Here is a 13,280-nt window from a genome sequence, read left to right on the forward strand (position 1 = left end):
GCAAATACGTATAATGTAAAAAGTAACATTATATTTTTAGTTAAACTCTCTTAAAATGCGAAGTCTATTATCGGCTAGTGATGTGGCGATGTATCTATGTAACGATTATTAAATAAAATTAATGATGTCTGACACGCATATTTAACAAATTTGGCGATGTCTGATTTTGGACTGTTCCACTATGTTATGATTAATAGTGATAAAGTTAAGGGTTCTAATCGAGTTGGGTTATGAAGTGCTTATGGGAGGACTAAATTTGACTTTCTGTAGATATTGTCTATTAATCTTCTCAGTTTAAACTTTAAACTGATCAACGAACTGATCAACTATAAGCAACTTAATTAAACTAGTTTATCATTTTAGTTCTTCGACAATTTACCTGCTAAGGTCACAAAATTCATAACACATCTTTAGATAAGAATGGGAAATAATATACTCCTTACTATATTTTCAAATTCACTTTAATTTTCCTTAGAAAATAATATACTGCATTTTCTTTTACCAAAAAAATAATAAATTTCTGTGGATTCACCTTCTTGAGTGGACCCAGAGGAATTGAATCAGAATACGTATCTAGCATCTAGGATCTCTTCAAATTATCATCCGAATATTCCATAAAAATATACTTCATACCTTTAATTTGTCAGTACTTTTTTTTTTTTTTTTGATAAATAATTTGTCAAGACTTTTTTTTTTTTTTTTTTGAATGCTACTAGCTCTATTAGATTGTAGTATCTGTTCATATACTTTCTCAACCTACTGAAACACAAAGAGCTAATAACGCCTCCACTGAGGCTTGAACTCACAACCTTCCTAATGGAAGTCCAACCCGGGTACCATTGGACCACATAGTCCTGGTCAATAATTTGTCAAGACTTGATTATATATATAATCTAAATTATCTGATCAATTAAAAAATTATATATACAATGCATGTTAGGCACACATCATATAGACATTGCTCATACTTTCAAATTGTATTCAACTAGTCTTAGATCCGTAATCTCGATCGCTTTGATATATAGTATATTATATTACTATTGTGTAAAAAACAATTGTTTATAACTAAGACGCAACTTATTATCTTTTAATATGGCAACACATGCTTTTGCAAATTAGACCGCCAATGCCCATATGTACTTTTTGGGTTCGTTCTAAACCATTATTGGCGAAAAAGACGCATCTTAACTTATTATCTTTAACATGGTAGCGTAAAAGTTTTCATGAGAATATGAGATATGTAACCTCCATGAGTACTTCCTTTATTTACGGAATAGTTCACAGTCGTCGAAAGTGTGTTCTAAGTGAAGCTTGTCTTATGAACCTAGTAAAAAAATGACTAAAAGAAAGTGATCTATCAACTTAGGCTGTCTATAGCTGACATGTTCAAAGCAAGACAACTTCCACGGAAAGTCAGACTTAAAATCTCAACAATAACCGGTTTAGAACCAAAACTATTGGTTTATAGTCAATACCAAAATGCAACCCTTAAACAGATAAGCAAACACGTAACGCAAACCCATTCTGATTCCAATTTGCAGTTATGTTCAAGACAAACAACATAATGTACAATATTCAAAAGTTGATTTCTTATATCTTACTGTATTATACAAGAAATGCTAATATTATCTTCCATATATGTCTTGTAGCCCAATGACGATAAGATTAGTTGGCGGTTATGATAAAAACGGTTGACTTGATCAGGTCCATTGAAATTGTCTAAAGCCGGGCTGAAAATGTATGTGGGCTGCGGTTTTGACAGTTTCAGTTGGGCACGGTACATCGTACACCGTCAGATCTTCTTATTTTAGCGGTCGGGTTTTGATGATTTCACTCATTACCACGTGGTCGCATCACGGTTTATCTTTTTATGTTTTTTTTTTTTTTTCTTTTTTTTGGGTTCACTCCTGAGTCCTGACAAATGACAATGCCTAACTTTTTTTTTTTTTTTTCCCGTAACTTATATCTTAGAGATGGCACAACATACGCTATTAATTTGTAACTATATGTATTTTTTTAATTTAACGAATGATCATACATTGACAGATTGACTTTACAAAAATTTATAGAGTAATATATTTAAGTTAAAATTAAATATTCACTTTTAGACAAATTGAGCATGCACTACAAAATGTGGGCCTTGGGATATTCATATATGTTTAAAGTAATAAACAGAGGGGTATTTGGGTTCAAGTACCCAACGAAAACACAGGCTATGGCCCAACTTTTGAAGACAATGAATCTAGGACATATAAAAGGGTTGTTATACCATCAATAAGGGTCATCTTGCAAAGTAGACCCTGAACCTAAATCACATATAAATTGTGTGTTTTTAGTATTGAAATTGTGAATTTCTAAAATATAAATTGTGTTTCTAAGTCAAAACACATAATAGCTGTAGAAGGAAAATTTGTGAATACAATGGTTATTTGTGACTATATTATTTAAAAAGAACTTGTGAATACAAAACAAGATAATTAATTACATATATGTTAACATTGTATGTTCGTAATATACAAATTGTGAACATTTGAACTCGGGTCCACATAATAATTTGCACATATATAACGAGTGGGCCAAAGGCGTGAAATCACAATAAAAACTCAAAGCCTAGCCCAAAGAATCAAAGAATAAAGCAATATATGAACCAAAAACTTCCCAGCTAAACTGAGCAAAACAAGGAAGACCCAAACAACAAGCTACAATTCGCCCACCCTGGGGCTCGAACCCAGGACCACAAGGTTAAGAGCCTTGCGCTCTGCCAACTGAGCTAGACGGGCAGATGAATTGTTGTTGAATGATAACGTTAATGGTTGCAAAATGAGAAGGTTGAAAATGGTAGAATGTGTGGAGATTTAGTATATTGTTTTTCATATGGTTTAAAATGTTAATTTTGTAATTAATTCGCATGATTTATGGAATCTTAGGTTGAGTACCAAAAAAAAAAAAATTTGTCATTAAGCTGTATAAATACTTTGAAAAAAAAAAAAAAAAAAAACTTGTCAAGAGTTTAAACCATTTCCACTCTAATCAATAGCTTTGGCGGATCCAGAAATCTTCGCCAATGAAGATAAAAGATTATAAATCAACGAGATATTTTGAAAAAAAAACTTAGAGACTTAATCATAAAAATTGTTAATTAAGATAAAAATTTAGATACATCAAAATGAGATAAAATATATTCAAAACAAGATATGAAATATAATTAATTAGATAAAATAATTTGAATAGAAAACATATTATAAAACACGCATATCACTATTAATATTTAAAAAAGCGAGAAAAAACACAATGTTAGAAATAAAAATTTCACAAAATATAAAATATAATTAATTAGATTAAATAGTTCGAATAGAAAACATATTATAAATCAAATTAAATTGTTTGAATAAAAAAACATATTATAAATCACTAATATCACTATAGTTAAAGAAACCACTTCAATAATTAACTCGACTAAAAATTGACAATTTAATAAAAGAAATACAAAATCACATTTATTATTTAAAATAAAATTGTACTCTGCAACTTCAATTTTAAGCCTTCCACCACATGCTTGAATCGTCAATGTTTGATAAATTATAAATTTTATTATTATGAAGCTATATAAACTGCTCCCGCGAAGCCGAAGTTCTGGAGAAAATGAAAATGGAAATTTAGGTTCCACCGAGATTTGAACTCGGGTTACTGGATTCAGAGTCCAATGTCCTAACCGCTAGACCATGGAACCTTGCTGTACAGTCTGTAAAGACTTAAATTTATATAACATAAATTTAAGGAAACAAAATCAATTCCAAAACCCAAAAGCATCCACATTCCATAACATTCGAGATGGGAAGATCGAATGGCTTGCACCAAAAGTAGACGGCGAAATTTGTACGAAAACTGGATGTTACAAAGAAGATGCAGCTTCTTGGTTTGAGCCAGTAAGTTATGGGCAGCCTAAGCTGATTTACTTCCTTGTGATCCGTTGTTAGCTAAGATCACAAGGTGGGATTTACCCATTACATACCCCCTTAAGTAGTGACTGCAGGTTTAATTTCCACCGTTACACAAAAAAGAATTGCATCTAAGTGCCATGACATTGTTTATTTAACATATCTTTGGTGCATAATAACTAGCCAGACAGAAATGGGGAAAGGTTTTGGGGGATGAGTATGAATTACACACTTATAATCACCATAGAAATTAGCTTGCACTTCTCTATTAGTTAATTTACTAAACATTTTCCTGCTAACTGCTAACAGTCATTTCAAGATTAAGAGCTTTGCGCTCTATGGACTGAGTTAGACGGGCTTTAAAATTTTGATCGAACACAAACGTCAATGGCTGTTATAGTATCCATGATTCTTTACATACTATGAAAAACCAAAGAAACATAATAAAAGCCAAAAAATAAAATATTGAAATTCTTGATAGAATATCATACCAAAAAAAGTACATATATATATCCATCTCTATGAAGCCACTAATTAAGCTAGTAGCCGTTCGTTTTCTTGGATCTTCTCCATCATATCCCCTTTATCTTCCTCGTTGCAATGCCTTCTCAGCAGTGTCCATCTCTTCCAAGATCCTCTGCTTCCTCTTCGCCGGAATCGGCGCCGTGGGTCCGAAGCTGATATAATGGCCGGAGACGGCGTTGAGCGCCGAGTACATGTCCCGGAACGACACGCGTCCGAGGAGCGCCTTCTCCCGCCGGTACTTCGCCACCCAAGAATTCGACGCCTGTCTTAGGTCAGCCACGGCGTCCGCAATGTCCGGGTCCCCTTTGTTCTTCGCCATGGTGAATCTCACCTTTCCGATCACCTCCGTCGTGTCTTTCACGTACTCATCGTCGGAAGCCGCCCGTGCAGGCGCGGCGGCGATGAGAATCCCCGGGGAGAGGACTCCGGCGGCCAGAGAGAGGAACTCGCGGCGGGTGGATAGCGTGGCGGTGGAGGTGGTGGCGGAGATGAGTTTGGACCTGATGGGGGGTAGGAGGGGTTTAGGGGTGGAGGTGGTGGGGGTGATTAGGGTTGGGGAAGCCATGGATAGTGGTGAGGTTCTTGGGAAAGAGAGAGGGAGAAGAGAAGAGGTTGTGGTTGAGGAAGAGAAAAGAGAAATATGGAAGGTGAAGTGGGCTTTTGCCACGTAGGATGATCACCTTATCTAGATATATAGTTTATGGATGAGAAAAGATGACATTGGATTCTATAGGGTTCAATGCAGTCTCACTTAAGTTGACACGTGGAATAATTAGAGGTTCTATGTTTTTTTTTTTTTTTTTTTTTTTTTTTTTTTTTTTTGGGTTCAAATGGCCGAGATAACAACTTCACGATTTCATTGATGGCTACTAATCACTACCCGACAATATGCCGCTATTGACTACTTTGATTGCAATAAACGGGTGACATTGTCTTTTATATTACAATGTCATTAAACTTTTTGGTTTGTTTTGGACCCTAGTGTCACTCAGTAAATTTTTCCTAAAATTCATAATCAAGTTATTATTAAATTATTATGTATAGGAAGAAAACATATTTTTTAAAAAATATATTACGCTATATTTGGACCTCTTATGATGAAACTGATCCAATCAAACTTGTTTGAGCAACACTTACCCTTCCTATTTGAGTTAACACATTTTGATAGTTTGCAGGGTTTTTACATAGAAAACTAGAAGATCAAATCTATATGAAAAATGTTTCAAAAAGAACTATATGAAAAATGGGTTTTCAGGGTTTTAAGAACTCTCTTTTACATGATTTAATATAAGTTGCTGTTTGCTGTTTGCTTTTAAAAAAAACAGATAGAGTAGTGGACCCGGTAGTGCAAAACCCAATACATAATCAAATTGGCTTTATTTCATTGGAGTGGGCCAGAATGGAATTGGGTAGTGAAAAGCCCAATACATAATCTAAAGAAAATTATGCTGTGAGTACGTGCCCACCATACACATGGTGCACACGAATATATATATATCCATAATTTTTATACTGTAGATTTATAATTTCTAGACTTTCGGTGAGCTAAAATTTATACTTTAAATTCATAATTTCTAAATCGTAAAAATACATTAGATCCATAATTTCTATACTGCAAAAAACTCATAATCAATACTTAAAAAGTCTGCTCTGAGTGAAGTCGGTTTTGTGATTCCATGATTAGTTAGTACATTAATGATTAGTTGATACTTGTATGCTACGCAATTTTAGGTATGGGCTAAAGATGCACGAACGCATGCGTTGGGAAAATACTCTTACATACATATTATTGAAAAGGAAAACAAAAGAAGAGCAGACATTATTATTATGGTCTTGTTCATGTTATCATGTATGAAACCATTGAATCTAAAAAGAAAATAATAATAATAAAAGATAAAGTGTATTAAATTATAGATTATGTATTTACTTATTAAGATGCATGCCCCTGATAAAAATTAATTTATTAGTTCTTAGTTAAGATTACAATTTTAGTCTCCAAGCAAATTTTGAGTCCAATTAATCAATCTAAAGTCCCAAAATCGCAAAGTAAGCACCACTTGCATCTGATCCCTTCCCTAATATATATATATATATATATATATATATATATATATATAAAATGTGTGGTCCAGTAATGATTTTTTTTATGGTACCATATATGTATATGAATTCATAAAATTGTGTGGACAAGTGGAATATTAAAATTGAAAGTGCTAAATTGTCTAGATCTATAAATTAATGATTCATCCCCCACAATCATTTGGTATAATCACCTTTCCACATGCTGATCCAGTAATGCAATATTATGCAATCATTAATTTAATCACCATGCTGCAACCTGCAGTCTATAGGGTTATTTCTACTCCAATTTGTATTAGTTATATCCCATTTTTTATTTTCCCAATACAGTTCAACGGATCACCAACTCAAAATAAGTTTATAAGATTTATTTTACTAGTAATCATGAAATAAAAAAAAAATATAAATTTGAGATATATCTCATAATTTACGTACGGGTAATTCTATTTACACCACCTATTTTACTATTTGCACCACCTACTTAGTAGGTCAAATAACTTTATAGGTTGTGTAAATGCCAGCATTAAATATGGTCAAAGATTTTTATTTATTTATTTATTTATTTTAAATACAAAAAAAAAAAAAAAAAAAAAAACCTTCTCCATCCAGTCACCTTCTCCGGTGAGAAGGCAGCCCAGTGGGTTATTTTTTTAAAAACAAAAAAGAAAAAAAAAAAAGATCCGTCACCTTCTCCGGTGAGAAGGCGATGGACTGCCTTCTCACCGGAGAAGGCAAATGGGTTGTCTTCTCCGGCGAGAAGGCAACCCACTGGGCTGCCTTCTCACCGGAGAAGGCGATGGTGTGTTATTCGTTTTTTTTTTTTTTTAAGAATTAAATTTTGACCTCATAAATGCAGTTTTAATAGGGTGGTGCAAATAGCATTTTGACCACCCATTATGCTATTTGCACCACCCATATATTTATTATAATTTACCACCTTTTTACATTTTTAATGATATTTTATACCATATTTGGTCAAAGGGTGGTGCAAATAGCAACACCCTTTACGTACCCCTTCACCTGTCTTTGAAAATAGTGATAGACACTTAAGTTTGGGATTCAAGCTTATTTATAATTATACCCCATTTTTCGCTCATGCATATATTATTTATGCAATTTAGACTATAATAAATAGAGAGAGAGAAATCGTAATTTATCCAACTTTTTCTTTATTGGTTACAAATATATACCTTATTAGGCATTAGCTAATGAAATGACGGCCCCACAAGGCTTACAAGGGTGAACCATACTTTCAAAAAGCTTTAAAGCCATAGCTATCCAAATGCTAAAGGCTCCATTTAGTGATATATTTCTCGAGATATGAAAAAGCAAAAAGGGGACTTAATAGGAAAAAAAAATAAATAAATATCTATCATTTTGGGTGATGAAAGAAATCCCTAATTAGTACTTGATGATATGTATTAAGTAAATATTATGTTTATATAATAATAATTCACAAAATACATATAAAAGGTAAATTATATTAGGAAGATTTTGTATGAGTACGACCAAAAAGATATTAATTAACAAGATTTGAACTCGTAACATCTTTATATATAAAACTCATGTTCTACCCATTTGATCACTTTCGGGCATCAAAATATATCATTCTTCTTCTTCCTCAAAATATATCTTTTGTAGCTGGCTGGTTTGGATTCTAAGCACAAAATTATAGTTTCAAAAGCTATAAAGTGTTCAACATTACTTGGTGGAAATTTGACAGTGCAATCCACTTCATCTATATTTTACCTTTTACCCTACGCTTAGGTTACCATCCACAATGATAAGGTTTTGAATTTTACAAGCCCGCCCTACCAAAGCCCGTCATTTTGGTAGGGCGAGCCAAAAAAAAAAAAAAAAAAACCGTTAAAATACAGGTCATGAAATTCAAAGCTTGTCCCACTTTTTTGACGGGACAAAACGGGTTAACTCAACAGGTAAGTCCACTTTGACAGTTCTAGATATACCTATTTGATAATTTTGCTTAAATATTGAAAATATGTTATCAAATTATACAAATTTTAAGGAAAAATGACATTTTTTATTTTTGAATTATATGAAAATAACACTTTCTGTCCCTCAATTATACATTTTATACTTTTTATCCCTTAAATATTTATAAAATGACTTTTTAACTTACTCGACCTTAACAAAATTTAGGAAAGAAAAATATCATTTTTTAAAAAAGATGTAAAGTACATTAAGATCGAGATTTGTAAATCGTTTAAAAAAATAAATGTGAAATAAATCATGAAAATAGTTCATTGATACAAGTAGTTGTAGATTTATTTATGGAGATGGGGATTAGGTTGTCCAATGTCATGCATGGCTGTCTTGAAGGAGACCTTGCCCTTAAATGGACTTGCAGTTGCGATTGGTGTATAAATAGCCAAAACATGTCAGCTCTACAATATAATCTGATTTTCAACTTTCCCATTTTTGGATAATCTCATAGCTTTTATTCCCTTCTTTCTAATGTGTTAATTAAAAAAAATAAAAATAATGAACCCCACCCTGCAATTAAAACTTAAAAGAGTTAAATACTATTAATACCCACTATTTGATTATATTACCAGGAACGAGATTATCCAATTCATACCATCGAGTATAATAGTTGTGGATTCTCTTCATCCAGAAAAATTCATTGTTGATCGATTAATGCTATCTACCATTCCTTAGAACTTCTTTCAAATTTCCCCTGACCTCCTGATGTGACACAATTTAAATGGATTATTTAGCATTTAATCAAAATTAAAGTGTGTGGGATATGATTAGCCAATTCATAATACTCAATGAATATAAGTCATGGGAGGAAAATATTAAGAAAATTTTAAGAGGGGTACGTAAATATCATTTTCCTTATAAATTTTATTTTAAGCAATAAATGAAAAATCAAATTGATCATAAATATTATTGGTGTGGTGTTGTTAAATTTGGCCACACAAAAGGATAGATACATCACCATATATCATGTCATGCATGGCTGTCGTTGTACGTTCATTGTATGCAAGCCAATTAATATACACACACAAATATATCATATCATATAATGCATTTGAATATAAATATTACAAATTTTTAAATAAACAGGTCATTTTCATAAATATTACAAAATTTTATTTATTTTTAACCGTTAAATAGATCAACTAGATCAATAGTTTGAATTTGCTTGGATTTGCCTAGTTCTCAAGTCAACCTACAATATGGCATGAGACTCCAACTCAGTCACTAAACCATAAGGTCATTGACATTTATATATATATATATATATATATATATATATAGGACGGTACGTAGGACGACATTAAACATGGGAAATGGTGGCTCGTGAAGTTTGAGGAAGTAAGTATATGTGCAAGTGGATAAGTTGGCGTTTAGTGTAAAGCATTGATAATGTGCGGTTGGGTAACAAAATACTTGTGACGCAAATTAAATTATTTGTTCCACCTTCAACTCGCATGTATGCTTTCCCTGCCTGCTGCCTCTCTGTTGCATGCCCTACTTAAGCTTTAATTTCTTTTCATCTGTACTGTACTTCACAGGTTCAACCAACCCTCTTTGCCTGGATTATTATGGCTTCCAAATTGCTCACTTTAATGATTTGTAACCTAACATCATCGTAACTCTGACGCTTGAACCAACTCAGAGCCTCTCGGATAGCTAACGCTTCAGCCTCTTTAGGTAAAACCGCACCACTCAATCACCTCTTTTAAGAAATGTGGTAGCTATTACTGAGTTAAGACCACAAAGAAGTAAATCAGCATAAGTTGTTCATATACACGGCTGGAAATTATGGAATGTCTGACCACCTGATCTTAAATCAAGTTGAAAGTAAAAAGTGGTCGGAAATAGCAACAAAAGTTTTTCCGGATACCAAAAATGGTCAGAACAAGATTTAAAATCACTTTCAGGTGGTCGAAAATTTCATAATTTCAGTGATAGTCGTCCAACTCAATGCCTCAATCAAATAAAGTCAATAAGTTAGCTGCTTTCTAACTTATAATTTTATGATTATCGAATCAATATTATCATGATTAAGTTGGATTGTCCCGTGCTATTATCATTTTGTTAACCCAACATATGTTAGAATCTATTTGAGTGGGAGTTGAGGAATCCATAGCCATAGAGAGGTACGTGACGCATGTTAGAGGCAGTGCACATGGCGCACCCACAGTCTCTACGGCCATGCTTGTGGACCTCTATCTTTCATCGCTTTCCAAAATTCATTAATATGAATGGAAGATTAGGTCAATTTTACCCGTTAACAAAAACTACAGGACGACTGGAAACAAACAAAACAATGGAGAATTTGGAATATGACCCAAACACCTCAAATCGCCAGCCCTCATGACTTTACTTTTCACATTTTCCCATTCATTTTCCTCACTATTATATTCAAATTTTGTTTATTATGTCTTGGTTACACCTGAATTGGTTAATCAACCTAAAATAAGTTTATATTTTACTAGTAATTGCTCTCCAGTTCGAGTGTCGGGTTCAAATCTCTCTAGTCCTCTGGGCAACATATGTGAGGAGTAAGTTTACACTTCAAACTTATTTATATGATTTTTGTTTAGGGAAAAAGGTTAAATAGGCTCTAAACTATATACGAAAAGTAAAATAGGTCATTGAATTTTTAAAAGTTGCAATTAAGCTCACAATATGTTATTTTCATGCATCAAACCCTAAAAATTGATTATTGACCTACAATAGTATATCACTAGGATTCATGCGAGGCTCCGGCTAACTCCAACAACGCTTCGATGACTAAACCCAACGATCAGCAACATACGAATTATGGTGGCCGAGCAATTACCTTTGAAGAAGGCAACTAATAGGCCGCCTTTTTTTATGAAGAAGGCAACCAATATGTTGCCTCCTCGAGTGGAGAAAACAATCAATGGTCGCTTTTCCCGTGGAAAAGGCAACAACATGCAATTGACGATCGTTCGTTAGTCGCCGAAGCTAGTGCAAAACCCTTGTAACCGATTATATATTATAGATCAATTTTTGAGTTTCGACGATGCATGAAATTAAATAATTTAATTATAACTTTTCAATTGCCTAAAGAGGAGTGATGAGGAGTTGGTCCTGCAAGTTTGAATTTGTGAGTCGTGTATTCCTTTGTGGAAAAAATTTAAATTGATGTGTATTGTGTGCAACAACATCGTTCAACTCTCTTACTTGACGAGAAAAAAATTAACCAAAAAAAAAAAAATCATGTTGAGACTGCCATTAGGGCAAGACTCAAATAAATAACCTAACTTTAAAAAAAAAAAAAAAAAAAAAAAAAAGCTTTTTTGGATTTGAACAAAAATCTTATGAAGTAGAGATGAAAGCGAAGTTATGTTGCTATGAAGATTGAGATTAAAAAAGATAATAATAAAGTACAAGGATGATGAGGATGTGGCATAGGATGTGTACAACAAAGAAGATATGACGTTTTATGTGACATTTAGCATGATGTTACATATAATAAGATGTACAAATTACAATGGCTCAATTATATGTTCTTTTTTAGTTTAAGTCTTTATTTGTTTTTTTGTTTTTTTTTAATTAATGGTTCAATTTTTTTATTTTATTTTTTTAAATTGAGGGTTATTCTAACTGCTATTTTTTTTATTGATAAAAAAAATGTTAATGAGTAACTATATATGACAATGACAAAATAAAGTTAATCGTTCGTAAAGTGTCCGATTTTATTGAATGTTAGAGCATCCTCATTAGTTTGGATTTTAGCATTGGTTTTTGCAGACCATGCAGGAAAGAGAAGGGAAAGAGGGGAAAAAAAAAAAAAAAGAGAAAAGCAAAATCTGAGGCATAAAGAAAAAAAAAAAAAAAGGAGGAAAAAACAAAGCAGTTCATGTACCCGGCTAGGTGCTGGATATGCACTAAACGTGCCCAGTTATAACTCTATTCTGTCATTTCTCTCTCCTGCTTTACAAAAAACTTGGTTCTTGTCTAGCAACTCCAACTTTCTCTCTCTTTCACATGGACAAAAAGACTGCAAAAACCTCCCCAAAAATCATAAATATGAAGGCTCTTATGGATTGTTCAGTTCAATTAATCAAAATAATTTAAAATAAGATAAAATAGTCATGTTTATGACACATGCCAAGTAATGTATAGTGCCAATACACAATATATTACGACATTAATTCAACAGCTAAATCAAGTGGCAGGTTAAACCCTACAAAGTTTACCTAAGAACACATTCCTTGGAAGCTAATTGATTAAAGTCAAATGACAATACTCCAAATAATGTATAAATATGAGGTTTAGACAATACTCCCAACATAAGCATTCTTCACTAAATATATTGTTAATATGTGAAATTGTTTTTTTTTTTTTTAACAACACTCAAACTTGTAACCAAATATATATATATATATATATATATATATATATATATATCCTATTATTAATATTAGTATTTAACTCTAAGTACTCTACACTCAAATTTGGGCGATTTTTGTTGATACTACTGACTCTATTATAATGTAATATATGTTTATATCCACTTTCTCAATATATTAAGCACAAAAAGTTAATATTGATCCCTCATTTAGGAAAGTCGCCACTAGACCACATGATCATTGGTCCTACACAAATTTAAAATTACTACATTAAAAGGAAAAGAAAAAAAGATTTTAAAGCACTCACCTTTGAAAAAAAAAAAAAAAAAAACTGTGTCAAGAGGAAAATGCTATGGATTACAAACATCGGTCACGAGGTTTT

General features: G+C 32.5%; 1 protein-coding gene and 2 non-coding genes across 3 annotated transcripts; all 3 read right to left on the reverse strand.

The window, feature by feature from the left end:
- Window positions 1–2,707: 2,707 nt before the first annotated feature.
- TRNAK-CUU lies at window positions 2,708–2,780 on the reverse strand. The gene has a single exon. It is a non-coding gene; the product is annotated as a tRNA-Lys (tRNA).
- An 878-nt stretch (window positions 2,781–3,658) lies between these two features.
- TRNAQ-CUG lies at window positions 3,659–3,730 on the reverse strand. The gene has a single exon. It is a non-coding gene; the product is annotated as a tRNA-Gln (tRNA).
- A 573-nt stretch (window positions 3,731–4,303) lies between these two features.
- LOC109155594 (photosystem II repair protein PSB27-H1, chloroplastic) lies at window positions 4,304–5,127 on the reverse strand. The gene has a single exon (XM_019303210.1). The coding sequence runs from the start codon at window positions 5,026–5,028 to the stop codon at window positions 4,522–4,524; it is 507 nt and encodes a 168-aa protein (XP_019158755.1). The 5' UTR covers window positions 5,029–5,127; the 3' UTR covers window positions 4,304–4,521.
- Between the last annotated feature and the right edge of the window lie 8,153 nt (window positions 5,128–13,280).

This window comes from Ipomoea nil, unplaced genomic scaffold (genome assembly GCF_001879475.1).
Source record: "Ipomoea nil cultivar Tokyo-kokei standard unplaced genomic scaffold, Asagao_1.1 scaffold2704, whole genome shotgun sequence".
In the NCBI taxonomy this organism is placed as follows: Eukaryota; Viridiplantae; Streptophyta; class Magnoliopsida; order Solanales; family Convolvulaceae; genus Ipomoea; species Ipomoea nil.

Bases quoted from the DNA above. Each gene is read 5' to 3' on its own strand.
- LOC109155594 (XM_019303210.1), bottom strand. From the start codon at position 5,028: ATGGCTTCCCCAACCCTAATCACCCCCACCACCTCCACCCCTAAACCC.